Here is a 25,228-nt window from a genome sequence, read left to right as displayed (position 1 = left end):
GCTCTTGCCCAGTTCAATTTTTTGTAGGTATAAAGAGACAACAATAAATACAGTAATACATATGCATTATCATTGAACGGGCCTTAATACTGGTTTGCACAGTGGTAATTAGGTTCTGGCATATTATAGTCCCAATTCCATTTGTGAAATTGGGGAAAAAATACAGTACTTCTGCTTACACGGAATTTGTGTCAAGATTCAAAACAAAACTTCAGTACTTTAGGGATTGCTTAAAGGGACTAAGTGTGGATCCCATTATCTTCATCAAATCATTTATATTAAGTTGACATCTGACACCCATTGAAATGTTCGGCATCTTCCTGGACGGAGAAATAGATATGTGTGTTCCCGCAGGACAACATCGATTTTTGACAAAGCGCGTCATCTTCCGTTTGGAAATTAACATACTTTTATTGCAAAGGGGTTTTCAAGAAACAGCTTCCGTCGCTTATTTGTGACGACATCATGTAACTTTTTTGGTAGCTTATCGCACTTTCGATAGATTTGATTTGCGTGGTTTTAATTACTGTTTTTACATTATAGATATTCCACATTATTCCATTTGGTGTACAGCGACATTTTATTTTGACCCTCTATTTGTTATGACGTTTTCAAATATATACACACACACACCTATTTTTATTTATTTATTTTATTTTCTTCCACGAAAATACCACCTGCTGCAGTTATTTAGATTGGCTTTCTTAGATTAACGTGAGCTAACACAAGTCATCCTGAGTTACACACTCCAATACAGTAGGTGGCGATATGCACCTTTCAAGTTGGTTGCAACACGCCAAACCGCCCTAGAGAAGAAGAAGAAGAAGACATGAGCTAACATGTGAGCAGTTGCATATGTTGTATTGATAGGTACGCTGTCTCACACATGACAAAGAACAATTAACGTTATCTTTTATTTCCCCTGAAGAGAAAGGCTTAGAAATTATTAAAGTTACATCAGTTATTTACACTCCCGGCCTTCGCAAACAAGCTAACGTCGGCGCTAAAGTTTAGCATGTCCTCTGTCAGCCACTGTCAACACTGCTAGCTTCAGCAGACATCAATAACACATAAAAGTAGTTTAGTGGAAAATGTCGGCGTGTAAAAGGTTGCTTTACTTGGTAAAGCACAGAAGCTTATGGACGCATGTTCGGAGAAATGTCACAACATGGTCTCCTGTTGGTGCTGCTTTTAATACCAAAACACACAGGAGGTTGAATCTGTTCGAGAAAAACGAGGTTTGTATTTTTATTTTATTTTTTTTAATGCGTCTGTTAAGTAACACCACTGCTACATCAATTTATCATTAATCGTTGCAATAATCTAAATAGAAGTTGCACCAGCTTGTGGTAAAAATGGTGTGTGTGTGTGACCTCTGCTTACAGGGTTTGTTTGGAGTGCCAGAGCTGAGCTGTCCTGCAGGCTTCGAAACTATCACAAAAAAAGCTCTGAAGAACACAGAGCGTCTGTTGGAAAAGGCTTGTTCTTGTTCGCCAGGGGTTGAGACAGTCGAGTCTTTTGACCAGCTTTCGGATGGTTTGTGCAAAGTAGCTGATCTGGTGAGTTCAACATCCAAAACGTGCTAAAACTTTGCATTACAACTGGCCAATGGTATGATTTAAGCTGTTGTCATTTCATGGATGCAAGGACACTCCAAGCTACCCCAGGTGATCTGTAGCAAGTTGTGATGCAGCAGTAGTGACCAGGTAGCTGTTTTGGAGGGCAGCATCAGCCCCACGGTGTGAACAGTGTTAGACTGGAATAGAATAAAATATAGTAGAACAGAATTTTACTGTCCCACCAGGGTATAAAATCAGCCTTTGTCTTATCAATGATTGCAATAATTACAGTAAACACCACACATACGTCACAAGTGACCATGCAATACATATTCCAAAATATTGATGTCTGCCAGCATGAGCATATTTTTAATGTTGTTTCGTGTTGTCCATTCTATTGATTACACATCAGGCAACATGTCTTTTTATTCAGCGGAGGTGTTCCACAGCAAAAAGCATTACCCCAGATTCAGCATGGAGGGGGATGTAAACCGCATCACTGTGCAGAGCATCTAATGATTTACCAACAGTTTTCCCAGCTCTTCTAACAACCCTAGAAATAGTCATGGCGCTGTAACAAACAGAGATGCTGAGCGCACAAATGCTGTCAGAAATGTAGTTTGTTTTCAGTGTATGTTATATAAGTTTGCTGCATGTGTCTACAGGAAAAACTGATCCAAGTTGGCAAGTAACGGGTTGCCTGTGATGATAAATTACATTATTATGACAAATGTGAGCATTTGTGACCATAATGTTTAACACTCTTTACTTGGGAAGCTGTGCGCCTACCTCTGACTCATGTATTGGTCATCGTGTACTTCATGTATTCTCTGAAGAGTAAACTGTCATATTTTTCCTCCTATAACAGGCAGACTTTGTAAAAGTAGCACATCCAGATCCAGAGTTTCGTGAAGCTGCAGAGAAGACCTGTATAGAGATTGGAACAGTTGTGGAGAAGTAAGAGGAAATATATTGCTACAAAGCTACAGATAAACACCACGGCATGTGTAGCTTATGACCAGAGGGAAAACATATTTCATTGTAGCTCAACATTAAAAGACAGAAGTCTGCATGCTACAGTTGAGACAGATGTCACGCCACACATGACAGATGTTCAGGTTTGCTGGTTGTATGTTTCAGGCTGAACACGAATGTTGAGTTATGCCAAAGCCTGAAAAAACTTCTGGACAACCCGGAGATTGTGGCTCAGCTGGACCCTGATACGAGGTAATTTTACCGTTATTTATTTAGGATATGACTTTATTGTAGCTAAAGCATGTGTTGCACCTACTTTGCAATATCATGTCCAAAGATGGTCAGTTAATGGTATATCTCTGTCTTTCCAGACGAGTGGCAGAGTTGTTCATGTTTGACTTTGAAATCAGTGGAATTCATCTGGATGTCAAACTGGTGAGGTCGATGCACTGTGTGATTTCCCCAGCATCAAAACAACCTGTGAAACATGAATGTGTGCAGACAAGTTATCGGCGATACATAAAAGACAACATCATGTTTTAATGTGTCTGTCCCCTGTCCTGTACACCACAGTGTTGTGCGTTCACTGAACTTGCTGCTGTTATCTGTGCAGAGGAAAAAGGCTGTCGCACTTCATGTGAAGCTGCTGGATCTAAACAACGAGTTTCTAGTCGGCTCTCACATGCCCAACAGAATTGCGAGGTCTGCGATTCCGGAGCATCTGCACCAGCAATTTGCCAGTGAAGGAAGCTTCATCCAGATTGGAGGATTACATGCAGATTCCCCCAATGACTTGGTATGTCCCTGGAACATTTCCTCCTTTTGCTCAGCAGATGGCGCCTTTGCCATGTAACATATCATAGGGCTGGATGTAAAGGCAGTTTGAAAGTGATAGCAGCCTGTTCTGTCCTGATTTGTAAGTAAATAATAATATCTTTTAAAACACTGAAAAAAAGTCTGTACAGTTTTTTGAGAGTGTTTTTGTTAACAAAATGTTCAGTGTCCTGTCAACATCTGATCAGCGATGAGTCATTCTGTTAGCCATAGCATCTGTCCTTATATGGTAGTGTAGATCAAATTTTAATATTTCAGTGACTTCAGTTTGTTTTTTTATGTATCAGATTTTCTGTGAGTTTAATATCACAGTAGTGATGCAGATGCGATTATTAGCTCACATGATTTAAAAGAGAGAACAGTATGACACAGGGATGCTTTAACTCAAATACAGTCAAAGCCACATAAAAACAATCTGAGAAGGCGGGCGAAGGTAAAGTAATGTTTGTCCAAAGTTAGCATTGATTAGTGGATTTCTTGTTCTGCACCTTTGTCATTATTTTGCATTTTAAATGTCATGTTGTATCTGACCTCTCTTCCATTTGTAGGTGCGAGAAATTGCCTACAGGATTTACCTCTATCCAAATGCAGATCTGATGGAGTGTCTGGAAGAGCTGCTGAAATGCAGATACAAACTGGCCAAACTGGTGGGCTATGAGTCCTACGGACACAGAGCCCTAAAGGGAACCATGGCCAAAACACCAGGTATCATCAGTCAGAACTGTGACTGTGTCGTTGTCTGGTGGAGAGAGTGCGAAAAGTATTTCAGTATTTACTTTACAAAAACTGTTATCAAGTTAATTCTCCTTTTATTGGTTTCATAAAAGTTTCAGAAATGATTTTTCCAAGCTGCGTTTTCTATGCCATCGGCAAACTAGTAGATAGTTTTACTTAACTTACTTTTTATCACCCTTTGCAGAGACGGTGATGAGCTTTCTTCAGTTGTTAACAGACAAGCTGTCAGACAGGTACAGTCTACTCCAAAAGGTTTTTGCCAAAGATGTGAAAAAACGTACAGATCCAGTTTATCATGACTGTCATGTCATTAAAGGCTCCGTTTAATCGGTGCTTCCCTTTATTGTCCAACTTAAGCTGGTGGCCCACCGCGGTATCTTAAATTAGTGTTCATATTTCCTGAAATGAGTGACCCACACTTTTGTTTACTCTTACAGGCCAGCTGATTAGTTCTTGTCAGGTTTCCACTGTAGACTCACACTCAGAAGGCCAAAGGGTCTTTGTGTTGTTTGCGTTTTCTTCCTTGTTTGCATATATATTCTGTGTGTTTGGGATTTTTCACACTCTCTCAGAAAATGTAAGTCAGGTGGACCAGAGACTCTCAAAACACCCACAGGTATGAGTGTGAGCCTGTTACCCTGGCAGTCTGTCCAGGGTGTTTCCCTGCTTTCAGTCAAATGCATGCTGGGATAGGCTCTGCCCTCCCCTTGACCCAACTAGAAATAGGTGTTTTAAGACTGGAATGAATGCCTCGAGTCACTTGGTTCATAACATGTTTGTGTGTTTTTCTTTTCATCCCACAGAACAGGTAAAGACTTTAATATGATGAGAGACATGAAGAAAAAGCTCAACCCCCGAAATTCTGTGAGTGTTGTTTTTCCTTGTTTCGGAGAATGGTTTCCTGACCCACACAACATGACAGCAAATCCTGATATTACACATTCCCCTCTATCACTGTGTTATCAGTGTAAGTTCTGTTTTATCTGTTGTAGTCTAACTAATTTGATGTCACATGGAAATAAAATAGCGCTGTTATGATTTTACAGGAGCTCATGCCGTGGGATCATCCGTTCCTCAGCGGTGTGTTGCGCGCTGAAAGGTAAGTGGTTGGGATCACATTGTGACATATTTTTCAGCCTGCTGTCATTTGATAAAGTCAGCTTGATCAATATCAGTTTGTAATGTCCTGTGCCGCCGCGGTGGAAGTTGTTGTTGGGTCCCAGCTCATCCTCAGGTGTCAGGTGTTACAAAAGGTGTGAAAGGAGAAGCCTGGGAGCTTTCAAAGTGGTCTGTCCAACTCCTTTCTAATTCAGGACAATATGATCTACTAGGATCAACCTCTCCTACTTGGGCTTGTTGTTTTTTTCTTTGTGGGTTTTTTTTTAGCATTGTGTGCTTTAGGCCCAGCAGTTCTTGCAGTCCTACAAAATTGTAAATTGTAACAGTTACTGCTAGCTGCTTCATAATATTTTAGATGGGGCCTTTCGGCATATTTAAACAGCTATTCACCTTTGTGCTTTTGAAATTCCAGCTGCCATATTCTAACTTAAACTCTTATTCATCCCACTGACTGTCAGGCTTTTTTTTTTGCTTTTCTTTTTTTTCTGTTCTTAATGAACTGCACTTTTCCCTCACAGCACTCACCAGAGACTAATAAAACGACATCTGAATGTTCCAGAGAAGTTTTAATTTTTATAGCAGACATTATAGATCCCTCATGTGTCCTTTGGCTTTAGGCAGCTACCAAATTGTGTCTGTGTGTGTGTTACTGTGTGTTGGTGACTGTTTCCAGAGTCTCTGAGGAGAAGTGGGTCTGTTCGCTTGTCCTCGTCTCTCTCTCTCACGCTTCCAGAAATTTCTAGTCCTCTCCTGTTCGTGGTTTTGGACTCTGCTAGCTGGCTGCAGATCTTTAAAGAAATCTATGATGCAGTCTGATTGCATTAAAAAGCAGTTTCCCGTGAGCTGCTTCTGTTTCCTACCGCACAAGCTTTAAAAACCTGCACACACGCACGCACACACAAACCCCAAAGCTGTTACTCTCTCTTACAAACACGCTAGTCACTATGTCATGCTTTTTTCTCTCAATCACTCACTCAATCATTTTCTCTTTATCTCAACTTTTGCATCAGTAGTTGTTTGAACTGGAAAGTGTTCAATCCATATTGACAAGGGGCACTGGTTCTGTGTGTGTGTGTGTGTGTGTGAGAGAGAGAGAGAGAGAGAGAGAGAGGTAAACAGAGCAGTGCTCAGCAGCTGTCTGTTATTCATCACTGATAATACATTGGATGTGGTGTTCAAGTTAAACAAGCATTTTGGTTTGGTGGTCTTTATCTAAAGTGCTTTATGGCAGCATGAATGCATCCATTTTGAGCACGGGTGGGCCCACATCAACCCTCCCCTCACCCTGAGCTTTCTGGCAGTCTTGTGGTTTTGATAATGGTCAGAGAACTTTTAACCAGACTGCTCAGTAGCCCTCAGAGCAACATTTACAGAAACAATGTGCTCAGTTTACAAATGCCTCAGAGTGAACTACGTGTGCATCGTGTCTGCATTAAAAAGAGCCTTTCAATACGTTTAGTCTGTCTGAAACTTGAGTCATAGAAGGCTTTTTGTAATGGTATTCTTTAGGGTGAAGATTGGACGCCTTCCTCTGAGGGTCATGTGATGCAGTCTCTCAAAATGTCTGCCTCCTTCATTCCTTTGTTTTGGTTTATGTTTTGCTCATGGCAGGTACAACATAGAGCCCAGTCTGTACAGTCCGTATTTGTCTCTGGGCACCTGTATGGAGGGTTTGAACAACCTTTTCTCTCAGCTGTACGGTGTGTCCCTCATGTCTGAGCACCCCAGCGCTGGCGAGGTCTGGAGCGAGGATGTCCGCAAACTGGTAACCAGCACTAATGATTACAAAACATCTTGGGATTTAGTCAGTTCTTTGTTCTAATGGAGCATCAGTGCATCTTTATGTAATATGACTTGATGTATGTTGTTGTTGTAGAAGTCCTCATTTTGTTCTAGAAAGATTGTTTCCTACCATGTGGTAGCAAAATCTGTATTTCTAAAGTTTGTATATACTTCTTGTGTTGATGTGTGTGTGTGTGTGTGTGTGTGTTTTCCCAGGCTGTGGTACATGAGACAGAGGGACTGCTGGGATATATCTACTGTGACTTTTTCCACCGACCTGACAAACCTCATCAGGTGTGCATACACAAACTCATCTAAATAGTTTTTACGGGTTCACACTGGTTTCCCCTGTGAAAGCGCAAATCTTCTTATTACACCTCGTTTCTATTTCTCTGCTCTCAGATATGTTTTATTGGCATAACAGAATAAAAGGTTATCAAGTCAAAAAATATAACTGAAAATGCCGTTAAATAAAATTTGTCATTAAATAATTGAAAAGAGTGTAAAGTCCTTTAACCTTCAAACAATTGATTCAAAAATCAGTTGACAGCACTGGGGTGCTATTAATTGGTTTAATAAAACAATATAATAATGATATGCCATGTAGTGTGTATTTCAGTGAAGAAAGTAACATTTACTAATTAGATCAGTGACAAAATCTGCATCTTCATCTACAATCTCCTCCTCCTCCCAGGACTGTCACTTCACCATCCGTGGCGGTCGCTGGTGTCAGGAAACGGGTCAGTACCAGCTCCCAGTTGTGGTACTGATGCTGAGTCTGCCCCACCCAACCAAGAGCGCCCCCACCCTGCTCACTCCGGGCATGATGGAGAACCTCTTCCATGAGATGGGACACGCCATGCACTCCATGCTGGGACGCACTCGCTACCAGCATGTGACAGGTACGGCGTGAGCAGGTTTTAATGGGAGTTACAAATAACCAAAGAGCAGGAGATAATTGAGCCTGGACTGTACACATGTATCATTCAGTAGCACCCAGCAAAGTTAAAACAATCCACAGATGTGGTGAGGGGACCGATACTTGACATATTAATGGCTATGCATTTCCCAGAGGTCGCAAGCCAGAATTATGTTGTTAGAGACAGAGCTGTGGGTTATTCATTACAGTGTGACGAATTCCAAATAGAGAGTAAATCCGATTAAGCCCTGAGGAGAAGTTTAGATTGTCCTTGGCTACCAAAGCTGTCATTCAATACTGTTTCACTTGTCCGATAAAGTTGATGTATGTCTTCTCCAGTAATTCAAGAGCCCCAAAGTATTTATTTTACACTAATAACGGTATCCATTACCTCAAATAGAGGCTGTTTCTTCAGTGAACTCCATGTTTACACCTGTTTAAATGTGTTAAAACTCAGAACAGTTGCATTTCCAGTAATCTAAAACCCCCTTTCTCACTTCTCATGTCAGGTGTTGCACTTGATATTACATTTAAAATTCGGCGGATGCTCAAAGTGACGTACAGTATTTGCAGACTAAAGCCTTGTTTCCACGCAGCTCTGTGCAAGTAAAGTCCAGGCATTCCTGTGGAAACCTTCATGCTCTCTGGTGTGTTTGCAAAGTTAGCATAAAGTTTGTAGACACATTTAGCAAATGCTGGTAAAATGCTTTCTGTGATGCCCCTGTGTAGACTAGGGGCATCTGTACTGTAACAAAGGGTATAAAGGGATGATTTTTCTCATTGCACCACAGATCTCTTTAGTTTTTAAGCACTGTCCTCGTGAGAAGCGCTGTTAGCATGAATGCCGAGCTACAGAGTGAGTGGTTGCTCTACGTTGACGTGTACAGGAAGAATAAAACAAAGCCACACCATCCTGTGTTTACGTCTTTTGTTCTTATATCTAAGCTCTGACATTTCTCCTGTAGGAACCAGATGTGCGACTGATTTTGCTGAAGTTCCCTCCATCCTCATGGAGTACTTTGCTACCGACTATAGAGTCATCAGCCAGTTTGCACGTCATTATGAAACTGGACAGGTACACCCAAACCCTCAGAATAAAGAGCGCTATGAAGACGAAAAACAACATTATTGAATGGCTGTAGAGGGATATTTTCCAGCACATGATAATCACTAATAATCACAATCAGTAATATTAACATTTGTTATTCATTGTGTCACATTATGCCAACCTTTTTAATCCATTTTGTATGACGCAAGACAGCAGCGTAATTCAAAATGTCATTGTGTGTGTCATTGTCCACTCAGCCTCTGCCTGAGAGTATGGTGGCTCGCCTGTGTGAGTCGAAGAAGGTGTGTGGAGCTGCAGACACCCAGCTGCAGGTACAATGACCAACCTCACGCACATCACTCACAGTATGTTTAACCTTCACAAGAACCCACAACTGCAGAAAAGTGAGTTCTTCAAGTACAAGAACTTGATGAAGGTTTAGAAATGCGCCTCGCCATAGACAATTAACAAGATCTGGTTCTTAAAGAGGTTCATAATGCCTTTGTCAGATATTGGAAGTTAAGTTATCTCCCCTTTCAGTCGCAAATGTATTTTTCCCCTTGTTCCCACTGTTGCATATTAGAGGTTCACTGTGCACAGGTTGAAAAAAACATGATTTGCCACATCAGAAGTAGTTGGGAACCCAATCCTGGTACAATATTTAAGTGTGATGTGGAAACTTGAAATTTCCAGTGCACATACACTGAGAATGGACTTTACAGTGAAAAAGGAGACACCCTGTGCCCAACAGTTCATAGGTCGTAGGACTTTAAACAAGGGAGAAGCAGTAGTGGTTATTTTAAGGATTTTAACAAGATAATGAACTGCTTTTGAGAAGAAAACATTAAAAATCATTTCTCAAAGTGGAGTATTTTATACACGTCTTAAAAGATATCTGGAGGGGGTCTGTGAACCATTTTTTTTTTCCTTGTGGAACACTGCTGGAACAGTGATTACACAGTCCCAAACTAAAACTAAAGCCAGAAGAGACACCCATTTAAAAAACATTTGAAAGAGCCTAAACTGAGGGCTTATGTAAAGTTTAAAACTTGTTTGTCTCTACTCCCATGGAGAACTCAGCCACTGTGGTGCGGTACGCTGACATATCCGGGCTGTATTTATTTTCTGTATTAAATGTGCAAGTGCAGGACTGGCTCAACAGTAACTGTGTATGTTGTTTTATTTTTATTTTTCCTGGGCAGATTTTCTACGCTGTCTTGGACCAGATCTACCATGGCAAACCTCAGAACCGCTCCACCACCGACATCCTGAAGGAGATGCAGCAGAAATTCTATGGCTTGCCTTACACGCCCAATACGGTACATCCCAGTTTGTCTGCAGTCTTTGAGGTTGATAATTTGGGGAAAGTTTAGTGCATGACTTTCTTCTACCCTGTTTTCCCTTTGCCTTTCTCTTTTGTTCCTCCTCTTTTTCTCTGGTTTTATATCTTTTACCCAGGGCACAGCAGTGTTTAAAGGATTAAAGCCTGTTTTTGAAGCCCTGCTAAAATAACAAAGCAGAAGTATATTTTAAATGTGCTCTCCCTGGGGGAAATATTCAAAACTCTTCCTCCTGGTGCTTTAATGAAAAAAAGTTCTCCATTTCCCCCACTTTTGCAGCTGTCGGTGAGGGGATGAAGCCAGGAAGGAGAAGGGAATCAAAAACACATAATTTAGCCGGGAATGGCCTTCATAGGGCATTTATTCTAGGCTATAATTATGTAGGGTGCCATCAGGAATAGAGATTACAGAGCTGCTCTGTATTCTCCCAAAACATGAGCATTTTTCCTCACTCCTACTCTGCTGCCCTGCTTTGTGGTTCCCTCTGCAGAGATTGTGGTTTATGTTATATAGTTTCCCACTGTCGCAGTTATTCCCCTCCAATGTTTCAAACCACACTGAAAGCTGGAAGAGACACTTTCACCTCCTTGTGCACAGCAAACCGCGGCAGGATCGTTTTTCCTCATTTGAACTGAACACGGGAATGGAGGATGATTGCAGCGTTTAGGTTTCTTGAGTTTGATCATCATTGGATCAGAGCAAGTGAAAACAGATTTGTTTAGATCCTTCGATGACAGACTTAAAGTTGTTTTCTTTTTTAAATCTGCCCCCAGTTTGTCTCTCTCTCTCTCTGTCTCTTCACCCGTCCTCATGGAAACACGGCTTAGGAAAAGTTTCCACAGTAAAGTGAACATTTGAGTGGCTAATAGGTTACGGAGAGCCACAGATTATAAACATTAGGGTGATACTGACATGTGTATAGTTTATAGAGTGGGGCTATCATTTCCCGCTGAGCGTTGAGAGAGGATCAGCTGTGAGTAACACAGACCACATGCTCGCCCTTGAACCGAAGATAATATTTGGAAATAAATGGCAGAAAGCAAGGCGCTCTGCACGCTGTGTTAACATTTCTCTAATGTGCAATTCTTGGCCTGAATATTTTAGGGCTAAGTGGTTTCTCCACTTTTTACTGAGCGGTGTTCTTAATGGACGCTCAAGCATGTATAATCCACATTCTCTTGTAAAACTTGCTCTTTAGCTCCACGAACAAAACACCACGAGTTGAGTTTAGAAAGAACAAAAAAAAATGCCTTTTATCTCACAAGAGGAACAGAGTAAAAAGCCTGTGTTGACTTTGTCTCCTTTGTATGTAAGGATCAAAAGGATATCTGGCTGACATGTCACCCACTTGCACTCTCTCACATAAGTCGACATTAATCATTTGATGTGAGGCACAGGGATTGGAGACGAAGACCAGCTTGGAAGTCTGAAAATCATTTATGTGACACATTATAACGAGTGTTTCAAAGCATCCTGTCAAAGTCTCAGACAGCAGACCAAACGGCTCTTCAATAGCTTCTTTTTTGTTTCCAGAATATCAGCAAGGGAATTGAAGAGTCTTCAAGTGAAAGGCTGGCTTTTAGGTTTAACACTTGATTTAATGAACAGCAAAGCACGAAACAGATGTTTGTTTTGACATTGTGTCAATATATCAATTAATTTTTCCCATCTTTTCTGTCATGCGGATGTGAATTAACCCCACATAGCTAAAACAGACATGACCGAAGGTACTCTACTGTGTCACTGCTGTGTTCAGCTGACCAAGCAAACTCGGTCAACTTCAGTTTCAGAGCGCTTTGCTGAGTGTCGTCAGGTTGACACATTGCATCTCAAGGATTTTTAACCCTGTTGGATCAGACGTCAGAGCAGCTGATGATGAGCAGTCCCCATTTTAAGCTCTCAAACAACTGTTTTAAAAGTTTGTTGCACTTTGTCATCCGGTAACATAATTTTGAATGTATTTATCATGAATTTGTTTGTAACACAGTTACAAATTATTTTAAAAACGTCACAATACATTTTGTGTTGATTTAAATCATGATAATGTCAAGGATTCATTTTGAATTCTTGGCTGTACCTTTGAACCTCAGTATGTTACAATAATTTGGTTCTGATTTCACAATACCACCCTGTCAATATAACCCGAAACTTGTGAAACAGACTTGATAATTTTGTCAAATTATTGAAACTGTTCCTAGAAGTAACCAGTGCCTTATAAAGTGAATATGCTGCCTTTAAAATAAGATCTCTCTCTCTCTCAATGAGGCTTACCAGATCAAAGCTGCCATAGTCAATATTTTCATATAAACAATAGATCACATGAATGTGAGTGAAGTGAAATGGGCTGCTTGTTGTGACAAAACCGCAGAGAATTATCACCCAACTCTCCTGTTCACCTCGGCTCTATGAGGCTATTTAGTGTATTTTAATTCATTATTTTATCACCCACAACTTTACTGTTTCAACATCAGCATTCATTTTGTTCAGCATCCAAACAGCAGACTGACCAAGTTATCAACTAAATAATAAATGCTAATGTTACTTCATAATATCTGCTGCATTTGTAAAGAAGCAACTGGTTGCTAACAAATTCAGAATAACAACTGTACATGGTGATGATAAATTATTCTGTTTGTTTCTGACAAAAAGTCATTTTCAGAATCAGAATCAGAATTCCTTTATTTATCCCTGAAGGGAAATTCTTATTCTTACAGACATTGCACATGCAGTATTCCCAACCAAGAAAGGTTAAAAGTGAAGAGTATAAAAATAGGATAAACAAAAACTAAAATCTCAAAGTACAGGTATTTACACTAAAATCTCAAAGTACAGGTATTTACAATGTGTTCAAATTTTTTAAGAAAATTTAAAAATACAGGTATGTACATGTGTAAAAAAACCAATATATACATTGTATATATAAAGTGAGTGAGTGTGTCCGTCACAGTGCTGAGTTTAACAGTTTGATGGCGACAGGCAGGAATGATTTCCTGTGTCGCTCTGTGGTGCATCGTGGCAGTAAGAGTCTTTTTTTATCATTTCTAATGTTGTTAATTAAATAGAATAACCTGCTGTATAAGGGGTTCTCTTCATTAAATTTTAGGCTGCAGAGGTTCACATTAAGCCACTTTAGCCACCGTGGACAATACAATGCACCAGGATTTTCTTTGAGGATCACGTAGGTCATTTAAGTCTGAACACAGTTCATAAGTTATCTAGTTGACAGTTATGTCACTTTCAGCTGGAGTTTAAAGTTATTATTATTTTTCATGTGAAGATGTAGGATTTTATTCTCCAGTCTGTCATGTCTTTTCTAAATGGCTGAATGTGTGAGTGTTTGCCAGCTGAATTCCCCGACTCCCCGTGTGCAGAGATCATAAAAGAGCTCGTCTTTATAGATATGGAGAGGGGCCCCCGCAGGCACCTGCAGGAAGCACAGAAGAGGCGAGAAGGGGGCTTTCTACCCTTTAGGAAATTCCATGTTTTCTTCTTTACAGAAGGAGTTGACAGGTTGAGGTTTAATGTTTTATGGTAAAGGTTTGTTGGAGGAAACGTGTTTTTATTCCATCAGTATAGTGACATCAATAAGACAGCTGAAAAGATTAAAATGGTTTAGTTTAGGCTTTTTGTTTGTTTTATTTTTTCTGTCCGTAGTTGAAGCTTTTAAGTTTCAATTGAAGTTACAGCCTAACTTTCTCTCTTTTTCTGCAATAGTTAGGAATCATGGAACAGCTTCCTTCAACAGGTTTTATGAGCAGAAACATTTGAGGCTTTTAAAGCTGTCATGTTCACCCTCTCACATTGTAGCCAACAAACACCTAACACTTTTCAGCATCTCAAAACTAGTGCATAGTGTCAAGGGGTAATCGTAGACTCTCAGAGTGTAATCTCTTTATTCTGGATTCAGAATTCTGTTGTATGTTCTCTTTTTCTGTCATATCCACTCTGGGGAAGTAGACCCTGTTGATGTCTTTTCACTCTGGTGAAAATCTTAAAGTTGTGCCTTCTCTTTTTAAATTTCCTCCACAGGCATGGCAGCTGAGATTCAGCCACCTGATTGGTTATGGGGCCAAGTACTACTCCTACCTCATGTCTCGCGCTGTGGCCTCAATGGTGTGGAAACAATGCTTCGTTCAGGATCCTCTTAACAGGTGAGACAGCTGCTTAAGGTTACAAATTCACCTACCAAATCGAGCATGCAGGGAAAACAACCTCTAATGAAAAAGCTTGACGTGAGACAAATCACTGGGCAACTAGTGTTGAATAAAGTCAACTGAATTTCTGTGACAGAACTGCAACACAATGACATGGAGATCTTGTCTAATGGAAAAGCTCAATGCCAAAGTAAAAGAAATGACAACAGAGTTATGGATCTGTGGCAGCCTTTTATAACTCACATGCATGGTGGTCCAATGCAAAGGAGGCACATTGGAGGTTCGATTATCTTTGTTTGGCTTTTTCCTTGTGCTACAGAGGACTACTTTATGTAAATGTGTTTGAAATGTATGTGCTGTTTGAGACCTGTACTGTTTAACTTCCATCTCAAATGAGATGTACTGTATTTGACGACGTGAAGCCGCACCATAAAGCTGTCTTGTATTTAAAGTTCGGAGACAGTTGCCCCCCTGACAGGCCGCCCACACTGGATACTGTTTAAGTGTCTGCCGCCCGACGTTGAAGGATGTTAATATGAAGCTCACACTGACTTGGCAGGAGTTTGCTATAATTCACAGACACTCACCAGCATCCACATCACCAGATCCTGCCTTATCACAAGTGCTTGCCTCCGGACAAAGCACAAAGACTTTGTTTTGAAAAACGAAGCCTCCGCCGTATCTCCATCGAGTTGAGCCCTCCAGCATTTTCCTTCTACCTCTCCATTCTCTCTCTTTCTTTTCCTTTGCTGTCTCTCTGCCTTCCTTTCTCCCCTTTCCCTCTGAGATTGTTTTAGTTCCACCTGCAGTTGTCAGATCTCTGTTTCCTGTCACCTGTCTGTTATGAACAGGCAGCTTAGGAGACTTGGCCCCGGGCTCCGAGTGACAGTGGCAGTGGTGGACGGGTTTACAGAGTATGAGGAGCCGACGGGGGAGAATACAGGTGTCTGTAATCTTATCTCCTTCTCTTCTGTTTCTTTCCCCTTTGTCAGGGACATGGGTGAGCGTTACCGTCGGGAGATGCTGGCCCACGGAGGAGCTAAAGAGCCCATGCTGATGGTGGAAGGTAACTTGAGGCACTTTGTTTTACCACCACTTCATCTCAAACTGTTTGGCACATTTCGGCCACATTCACACTAATTTAGGGTTCTCGGCTGATCTTTTGACCCCCACAGCCTTCAGGCGGCGGTCGTCCCACCTTGTGCAGAACATCTCTGCCCTTGGCAGATTTTGCTGTTTTGTACCACAGTTTAACATGTTTAGGATTCTTCAGAGTTCATCTCCAGGTTTCCTTCAGTTTCCGAAGTGAAATGTCAGTCCGTTAGCTTCCAGCAGCACCGCTAAAACACTACGTTACTCTAATGTCATAGATTGGTTTTGACAGGCTGAATGGTATCCTTTATGAAGCAGAAAAACATCCCTGAAAAAAACATTACTAGTTATAATCTGTGTTGGTGGAAAAGTGTCTTTGCATAAAAATCAAACTGTTAAAATCAACATGTGTAGAAGATTACAGTGAAAGAAGAAATAAAGGAGTCCATTGGGTATAAATAACCGTCGGACATGCTGAATAGACATAATATTTAATATTTTTATTTTAAATAAGACTCGGTGTCTTCATTCTGTCCATTGCAGTCCTGGTAAAATTTTGCGTTGTATCACCGGCCCATCTGGAAGTGTATTACTAACGTTTTAAGTTTGTCATCAGACAGAAGCAGCTGTAAGTCCATTAGTCAGGTTGTGGTTTTTTTCAGGCGTTCACAGCTGCTGCTGCTGTGGTTTATTTGTGGTTTGGCCTGCTTCAGCTCCCACAATACCAGTTTAACACACCTCCCAAGGTTTCTTATCTCTGTTTACAGGAACGTTGTTAACCCACAGACACAGCCAGCCCTTCTGTGGTAGGTTTCTGTAGTATAAACTGTCGAGTCAGCTCCTTCTGGCAACCGTACACTATTCATGACAGTCCAACCCTTTTCTGAGGTCAGTTATTTAATCTGCTTAAAAAACCATTCCTCCTAAATGACATTATGCTGCTTTTTTGAGCATAGACAAAATCCAGAAGGAGGCAAAGACAGACATAGATGATTATGGGTTTGAGTCTTAAGAACTGCTGACTCTGCAGGGCTGAATACTCAGACAGCTACGTGCCACCGTCTGCTTAACCACTTCTGATCACCTGCATTTTTCAGTCATGTTAGTGATGTAGCGCTAGAGATGCCAGCTGGTTGGTCCACCACTTTGGTCCAGACTGAAATATCTCAGCAGGTATCACATGGATTAAGGTGAAATTTGGTACAGACAATAATGGACCCCAGGGGTTGTATCCTATTCATTGTGGTGATCTCTTCAATTTTCAGTTTTCCTCCAGTGCCACCATGAGGTTCACATTTTTGTTTTCAGTGAAATGTCTCAACAGCTAGTACTTACTACTTTACATTGCCGTAAAGTTTGTTTACATTTGCATGGCTGTAGACTCTTAGTCTCGAGTATATTCTGCCGTGTCTTTTGGTTTTTCTCAACGTTTGTAGCTATCACACTGTAGGTGATCAGGTGATGTAACTTTAGCAAAACCTAACGAAAAGATAAGTAGGAAACATCTTATTTCTGTAGCCCTCTTCCTTCCTTCTCTCTTCTCCCATCACTTCCTCCTCTCCTCGTGGAGCAGTCACTGTAGCATGTCTGGACAGGACAACAGAAAAGAAGGTGAGAGGGAGTGACAATATCAGGTAACATTTGGGAGTGTACTATAAATCTCTCCCTCAGGGTCAGCTCCAACCAGGGACAGCTCCAACCAGGGCTGCGCCCAGCCTCTGAAATTACAGCCACCAACAGATCAAATCCTTGTTATTAAATCTACTGACCAATTAACTGTTGTTGAACTGACATTATTTGCTTTTATGGCTGCCTTTGAAGTGAATGCTACTCTAATTATAGGCCAAGGCCCTATGTGCAGGATAGTTATCAGCTTCACATTGATCCCTCAGGCTCTCATTCCCAGCCATAAGTTATTGTTCAAGCCTCAAGACAAAAAAAAAAAAAGAAAAGAAAAGAAAAGAAAAAAGTCTGCTTTGGGAATAATACTTAATAAATAACAGAAAAATAACAGAAAATGTGTATAAAATTAATTTCAGTCACATTTTTAGCAGTTTCCCATAATACAGTTTTCAGTCCAGTTTTACTCCATGCGGCTGCCTTTGTAATAATCATCTGAAACCCGTTTCTTTTTTTTTTCTTTTCTTTTATCATAAAATCTATTCCATGTCTGGTGAAATGCTCAAACTCTGGAAAAACATCCCTACGTTTTTGAAAGGAGACTCATCCAGCCGTCTCGCCATTTTGATGGCTACATATGTCCTCATAATTTACCTCAACATCATAAAAGCCATAGTCAGAGTTATAAAACTACATCAGTGCATGTGCTGAAACATTTAGCTTTTCAACACTAGTTGCTGTGGGGTTGAGAGGTTCATAGCGACCATCTTGAATTCCTACTGGAGAATGGAAAAGGATTTTGAAGCGAATAAGAAGGGCTCTTTTATGTCAAAAGCATTACTTAGGCCAGAAGACTCGAGGAAGGAGACAGAATCCAGATCCAACCCATTATACATAATCCTTTCAAACAAAGACTCTTGTAAATGGAGGTGTGTAACATTTCCCTTCTATCCCCTTCGGCAAGGTGGCAGAGGGGGCACAAGGGCATACAGGGAACCGGAGCAGGCCCAGCAAGGCTAATCAGAGGCCAGTCTTTATCTGCGTGGCTCCCTGCCCGCTTCTGGATGTTTCCCAGCAAAAGACGGTGTTGAAATGTAAACCTGGCATTAAATCCAGGGCAGCAGCGTCAGTCCGAGAAAAAGTGAGAGTCAGGGAAGAGAAAGGGAAGGAGAGAGTGAAAGGTGATCGACTGACTGAACTGAGACTCGGCTTCTGCTACAGAGAGGGCTTTCATGACCCAGACTGTTCCCATAGCCCAGACCAGTGAGCACAGAAAATGGATCTTCTTGGGCCCGGTAGCCAAATCCCTGGACCCTGTTAGTTCTTTGTCCAGAGGCAACTTCACTGAATGGTTCTTATGACTCCATGCATATCCACTAATAAACCCCAAGAGCACGGTGGTCCACAGAGTTCCACAGCACTTTTCTGACAATGATATAGGAGTTCTGTCTGAAGTTAACTGATCAGACCTAAAACTGCAAAGTACATAATTTATAGCCCTTACTTACGTGATTTGTGATGAAAATGATCTTTTTAGTGTGCCATACTGTGCAGGTACAGAGGGAAGTATCATATCGATGATTTATTGATAGTAGTTTGCCTCTTGATGACAGCAACTCTTTGAAGAAAGAAGTAATAAAAGTCCCAAAACGTTCAAGGTGATCAAGGTGATGAGTTTTAAAGAAATGTGACAGCTGTGTAAGGGCTGATAGTTTTAGGTGTGACTCACAGTGCGTTAGGTGAGTGTGGCCTGACAAGGAAATACATCAGCAAGACAAAGCCAAGCCAAGTTAGCTCTGTAATGCTGTAGTCTGGCACATGCACTGCTTTGAGCTAATTGCTAACATGCTGATACTTAGCAGGTATAATGTTTAGCATCTTCATTTAGTTTATGGTGTTGCTAGTGCTGAACACAAAGTAGAGCTGAGGATGATGTGTCTTTCGTTAGCTTTGTAGGTATGCAGTCATTGACCATACTGTTAGACAGATTACAGTTTTGACCGGATGGTGGTGGTGGATGAATAGTCAGGAGAATCACCAGTGCCAATACAATTTGTTCAACAAAACGTCAAGGAAAAAGTGAACAGTATATTTCACTTAAAACCACAAAACTGGAGCTCATGGTGGCCCTAGAGAAACAGTGAGAGGATCATCAAATCAGTAGGACCATGACTGTCAAGAAATTTCATAGAAATCGATACCATGGTTGTTGGTAGGTTTTCTTTCAGTCTGGTGATACACGCATTCTTGTGTGGCTAAAACTCATTTGTTTGCATAAACATTTCTTAAATAGCTGTAGATCCGAGGCACGTTTTAGAATCTCTCGCAGTGGACACATTGGGTTGCATCAGTCTGATTTCTGCATGTTAATATCGGTTAACTTCGTATAGGTTAGGTTAGTTACATTAGGAGGTTCGTTTGCTGAGTTTTGTATGGTTTATCTTCAGCAACATTGTAGGTTTTTCTACTCTTTTTTTTCTCCTTTTTTCTCTTATGTGAAGGCCCTTACTCAACAAAGAGCCTCCCAGTGCAGTGTTTGTCATCACCCTTGTCCTGCTTGCTTTCTGGGCCTGTCTTAAGTGCTGTTTGTAGGAAAAGCTTCCTGAACTTCAAAGATATAATTACAGAGGCAGTGAGTGGAAAGCTTGCCTCCAGGTTTGACAGAAGTAACTGCTTTTCACACCTTGACATGTTGTAAATGTTTACGAGTGGTGACTGAACAGCTACTGAAATAGCCAGAAATGTGTTTTGAAATTTTAACATTGTTAATATTGTTTCATGCACATACTGGGATTATGACACTACAGAGCCAGTGAGTCCGAGGCTCAAGTTAGTGCACGTTGCCGTTTGTTCACATTTCAGAAGTACAAATGTGGCGTACTGCTGCTCCCTCTAAGGTGTAATTGGCCTCTAAAAGCAACCAATTAAAACATGAAAGAACAGAACAGAGCCAAGCCCATGGGACTGGGATCAATAGCTTTTCTAATACAACCAGTTTCAGCTAAACCCTCTGAGCGGTGAGACTCTTTTCAGTAGTGCTGATGGGCGCTGTAACAGCAGAGTACATGTCAAAGTAAAAGCGCTTTGCGGCTCCCAATAAAGAAAGATATACATGTGTTTTTCTCTAAAGCAGTACAACTTTAGAAGTTGACTAATTTGACTAATGATCAAAATTTCAAAATTAAACCTACATCTATCCCATATTAAAAAAATGCTTATAAGCGTTCTTAGAAAAATGTAGGTCATCACAGAGTTTATTCTCAATTTCTTTATCTGTGACAGAAAACTCTTTGTCAGCAGTGACGCGGATGTTTAATAAAATCAGCCAGCAGTAGCTGCAGGCTGGGCAGCAATCTTGAAACATTTCTACTTAATTCTTGTCCCAAGAGCTGTCATTAGCAAAGCTCAGAGCTGTTAGCCAGCCACATAGGTCTTCATTTGACTGATAACCATCGCCCACCACCCTTCAACTAAATAAATTATACTGTGCAAGCTGTGTATCTTCTCTTGTGAGAGATAAAGCTCTGTTTACTCGAAATATTTATTTTAACTTTGAGTCTAAGTTCAGTCGTAGAAAAATACATGAAGTTGCGGCTACGTTTAGAGATCAGAGGGTGGACACTTTAACGAAAGGTACTTTTCACATGGATGTGCATCTTAAGTAATTTTCTGATTGACAAATGTAGCAGTACTAAGAAAAAAAAGAGACCCTATCCATTCCCAACAAGAGCTCTTGAAGTACCCCTGAGCCAAGCTACTTAACTGCCAGTAGCTCAGCGAGGCTGTTCAGAGGCTTAAGTGTGTGTAACTGTGACTCCACAGTTTGCCGTTATTAAGAAAGATCCACTTTTATTTTAAAAACAGTTTGTTCTTTGTCTTTTAACACCTGCCATTTCATTCAAACTGCTGGCCAAGTTGGCTAACGCTCCAGGCCCTGAGATGACTGTAATAGGTAGAAGCCTTATTCTTCAATGGCTCTGTCAGTGCCATTATGAATGGAAATGGAAACTCTTAAATCCGGATGACTCACATGGCAAAGCCTCTGTCCCAAGGCTTTCCTAACAATGGACACAAAGCACAGCCTATGTTTAATTTGGCTCTGGTTTTCCTCAGTGCATCGCTAGGAGTGAGTGTATACTTATGCCCACTTTTATGCTGCCAAGCATACAGAGAGACTCGTACCATATCTGTGCTGCGAGACTTCACTGGAACTACTTTGGTGAGAAGTAGTTCCAGTGAGGTCTGTGATTATCCAGTGTGTGGGGAAAAACATATTGCCATTGAATTGTTTGGTTTACTTTCTCGAAGCTGTGAGCACCACAAATAATAATAAAAAAAATAATAATCCCCTCCCTCATATTTGGGTGGAGGCAGAAATCTCTAAACCTGAATAAATAAAACTGATGAATACTGCTGGTGAGCGTACTCCTCAAACTCAAATTAAAAGTGCTATCACTGACACTGTGCAAGTTTTTGCAACAGTTTCGCCATTTAAATGTGTGGTGCCGTTCATTCAAAGGCATCCATTTTCTTATGCCTCAGTGCTTACCTTTTTACAGTGTGCTGATTGTACCCCTCCAGTCTGTTTTGTCTGACTTGGCTCCACCTCCTTGTGTTCACGTATAAACGCAGCTCCTCAGATCAGATCCTCCCTCACCATGTTGTTATGACTTTGAGGTTATCTGTGCATTCCTCTGAAACTCTCCCAGGGATCTGGGCTGAGAAAGGACTCACTCCTCACCACTTATTGTTGTGCCTCCCTTCATCGACTGTTGGTCGCCATGTGAGTCCCAGGTGCTGACACCCAGAGCTGTTGGTGATGAGAAGCCAGCGAGGGCGCTGTTGTTTACCTGACGAACCCCTTTAACAGTTACACCTCCCTTTCCATCTCTGTCTCTCTCTCTTGCTGTTCCCTCCTCCTCTCACCTCTCTCATCACTTTCGTCATGTTAACTATGTTTGTTTAACACACTAACCTGTGGCAGGCGAGGCTCCAGACGTCAAACCCACCCCCCCCACCCGTGGTTACACAGTCAGGAAATTACATCTATTAGAGAAAGTGCGGGTGACGCTGCAGACAGCGTGTGGAGAGTTCATATTGTTAGCTGAGCCCCACAGCCCTGTCCGCTTGCATGGAGCAGAAGTCAACCAAGTAAACAACAAGTCAGAGCATGTGTGTACCTGAGCGCTTGTTTCACTCACACTGGTGTAGTCACTGGGAAGGTAACTACCCCGCGATCTTTGATGCTCCCGTCTGAGCTTCAGGGATGCCGTTCTGTTATTGCCCTCTGACCTTTGTGCAGAGTTGGGGAAGAGAAAAGAGGATGTTTACACAAGGTTTAGTAGGTGTTTACTTTAAGTACTCACATACGTGTTAATTTGGTGATGTCTGTAGTTTTTGAATTTAAATGTCTTTTTTGTTTAAAGAGCACATGCACCCTAGTTACTATGGTATTACATTTTATTGTATTATTTAAGCGACATGCATGTTTACTTGTGATTATGTTAACGTGAGCATCTAAATGCAGCCTCACACAGCTGCTAGTCGGGCTGTAGACTCTTGCATGAAATGACTGAGAAGTCATGTGCAGGAATTTTGAGCTGATATGTTCCCTTTCGCTTCTTCAACACTATGACTATACCTTGGATTGAATTTCAGAATTGAAATTACCATGGTTAAGCACTTTTCTGTTTCAGTTAAATTGTATTTCCTTAAGATGCCAGGTCACTGAAGATGGATTTAAATTCGACTTGATAAGCTGGTCTCAGTGTCCGTTCTCTTAAGGCCTATTAATGCAGCTTGAGCTGTTCGTCCCATTTGGTCTCCATTTTAAAGGAGCCATCAGCCGTCACACAGACGTCAACAGTGGTCACGGCATCAACATTCTGCAGCTCTTTAATTACAGCTATCATTTATGGCTGTAAGTCGTCTCTTTCATGTGGCTGCCTTGTTCCCAGGAATTCAGGGGCCTTGTGGTTATGGACCCCTGTATGTTAGTATCATCTTGTAGCTAAGGGGCAGGGTGCTACCAGGGTAAGAGGAGATGATAATCCCTACTCTGGGTGCTCTCATGCAAGGTGATTCACTACAGGCTGAGCCAAACCTGCACTCAGTTTACCTGCTAAGCCACTTCCAGAGTGGCATCAACATGGGCTCCCAGTATATGTTTGTGTGTGTGCGCTTGGCTGTCCATGTCTTGTTGTGTGTCCAGGCATTCAGGATCACTGTGTGAAACTCTTTGCGTCTCTGTTCATGCATGCCTGTGCAGACATGCTTGAGTTTGTGTGTGTGTCTGTGTGTGTATGTGTGTGTGTTGGAGGTGACCCATGCAGGAAAGAGAGGGAGGGGGAGAGCGCCTATTTACATTGGCAGCTACACAAGGGGAAATGAACTGACTTCAAAGCGGGCGTGCAGCTGAATTGTAAAGCGAGCAAGGGAGTCCTCCACGCATGAGCTGGCAGACAGGCTCTCAAAACACAGACAGACATTCCCAGGGTTAGCTCGCCGGCTGCACAGTCATATTTGCTCTACAGCACTAGTCATAGTCTGCTGTAACGTGTGTGTGTGTGTGTGTGAGCTCTATATCACCCCTATGAAGCACTATAAAATGTGAAAAGTGCTATACCTTTTGTTAAAGATACGCAGTGTGTTTCTGGGTTTGTTTGCGCCTCTTTTTGGTACAAGGAGTATGTGTGAGATGCAATACAAAAAAATGCTGCACATCAGAGGAAGTGCATTTAAAGCAAAAGTCTACAGGTGCAGTGGCCTGTATTCACGAACTTAATTAGATTTTATATTTATGTTTTGCCTCTGCTCTATTTTGTAAAACCACTGCAATGACAGCTGAAATGTCCCATAAAGCTGGACTTTTGCTGTCAGAATGAAGTGATGGAAAATAGAAAAACAGTTCAGCCCAGTTCCCCTGCCAGAGCTTTTTCTTTCCCAGAGACACATGTGGCTCAGACACACACTCAAAAACGTGCTGCTTTATGTCTTTGTGTGACAGGGATGCTGCAGAGACAGCCAACCATTGAGGACTTTGTGGATGCGCTGGTGTCGGAGCTCAAACCAGACTTTGAGACTTTCATCATGGACTCTGAAAGCTGAAAACAGCCTTGAACCTTCACAAGTGAGCACTAACGATGCTGAGTCAAGAAGTGAAAGACACGACAGCAGACATTGCACGTAATGTAATGACTTATTTGATTCATTTGGCCAGGTTTACTGCTAATATTATGGCAATATGTTAAGAATTAAGCACTTGATACCAAGCCCTGAAAACCCCTGATTATGTCTATAAACTGATTGTTGCATATTGTGCTAAATTGCATCCCATTCATATATACTACTTCCCCAGTGGTGCCCATTAATGGTATTTAAACTGATTACTCTTTGTTTAATATTGTTTGTATGTACATTTTCTTCATCTTTTGTCAGCACTGAGCTTTGATTGAATTTTGGTTTTCATCAGTTAACTTACCTTTATTCTCATTAATTCATGATCCCACAACTGCTATCCCAACGTCAAAAATCCATTTTCAGCTCACACACTAGCAGAACATTTGTTTTTTCCTGATCAAATCAGCGTGAGGAAGAATACTTAATCTCCTCTTCCTGACATGTGGTCATTGTTTAGGCTTTAAATTAATACCACTCCATCTGTTTTGTCTGTCAGGAGCTTTGAGGGAGGAGGAGGAGGAGGATTGCTGGGTGTGGCAGAGGTCAGAGAGAGACATTCAGCACTTTGTCTCATGAATTTTCAGTCAGAAAATGCAAAGTTGTGGTCATTTCTGACCTGCATTGTCTTAACTTTTGTACTATAATGTAGAAATACAAGCCAGCTAGATTATTATGGGAAGTAAATAAGTTTTAAGTAATTTTTTTACTTCACACTGTGTATGAGTTGATCATACATCATTTTAAAAGCAGAGCAGTATGTAGTATGGCTTCTAAAGGAGTTTTTCCACATTTACGGACGCTCCAGAACATCTCATCTGCTCGACAGACTGTATGTTTCCATACAGGTAGCTGCTCGCTGTAGTCCTCGCTTG

At 41.3% G+C, this 25,228-nt stretch overlaps 1 protein-coding gene across 1 annotated transcript; it reads left to right on the top strand.

Moving 5' to 3' along the window:
- Positions 1-779: 779 nt before the first annotated feature.
- Positions 780-24,562, top strand: LOC124059905 (mitochondrial intermediate peptidase-like). The gene is made up of 19 exons (XM_046390336.1): positions 780-1,238; positions 1,386-1,559; positions 2,428-2,516; positions 2,700-2,786; positions 2,906-2,969; positions 3,148-3,330; positions 3,917-4,073; positions 4,288-4,336; positions 4,907-4,967; positions 5,150-5,202; positions 6,834-6,987; positions 7,221-7,298; positions 7,699-7,906; positions 8,889-8,998; positions 9,229-9,303; positions 10,174-10,290; positions 14,341-14,462; positions 15,458-15,531; positions 24,184-24,562. The coding sequence occupies exons 1-19, from the start codon at positions 1,092-1,094 to the stop codon at positions 24,282-24,284; spliced, it is 2,103 nt and encodes a 700-aa protein (XP_046246292.1). The 5' UTR covers positions 780-1,091; the 3' UTR covers positions 24,285-24,562.
- The last annotated feature ends 666 nt before the right edge of the window (positions 24,563-25,228 follow it).

The sequence above is a fragment of the Scatophagus argus genome, chromosome 5, assembly GCF_020382885.2.
Source record: "Scatophagus argus isolate fScaArg1 chromosome 5, fScaArg1.pri, whole genome shotgun sequence".
Taxonomy (NCBI): domain Eukaryota; kingdom Metazoa; phylum Chordata; class Actinopteri; family Scatophagidae; genus Scatophagus; species Scatophagus argus.
Note: the sequence above shows the minus strand (reverse complement) of the source record. Positions and strands in the feature narration are given on the sequence as shown.

Coding starts and splice junctions, on each gene's coding strand:
- LOC124059905 (XM_046390336.1), top strand. CDS start 1,092: ATGTCGGCGTGTAAAAGGTTGCTTTACTTGGTAAAGCACAGAAGCTTA. Junction 5,203..6,833: donor GGTGTGTTGCGCGCTGAAAG/GTAAGTGGTTGG, acceptor TGCTCATGGCAG/GTACAACATAGAGCCCAGTC. Junction 10,291..14,340: donor TGCCTTACACGCCCAATACG/GTACATCCCAGT, acceptor TTTCCTCCACAG/GCATGGCAGCTGAGATTCAG.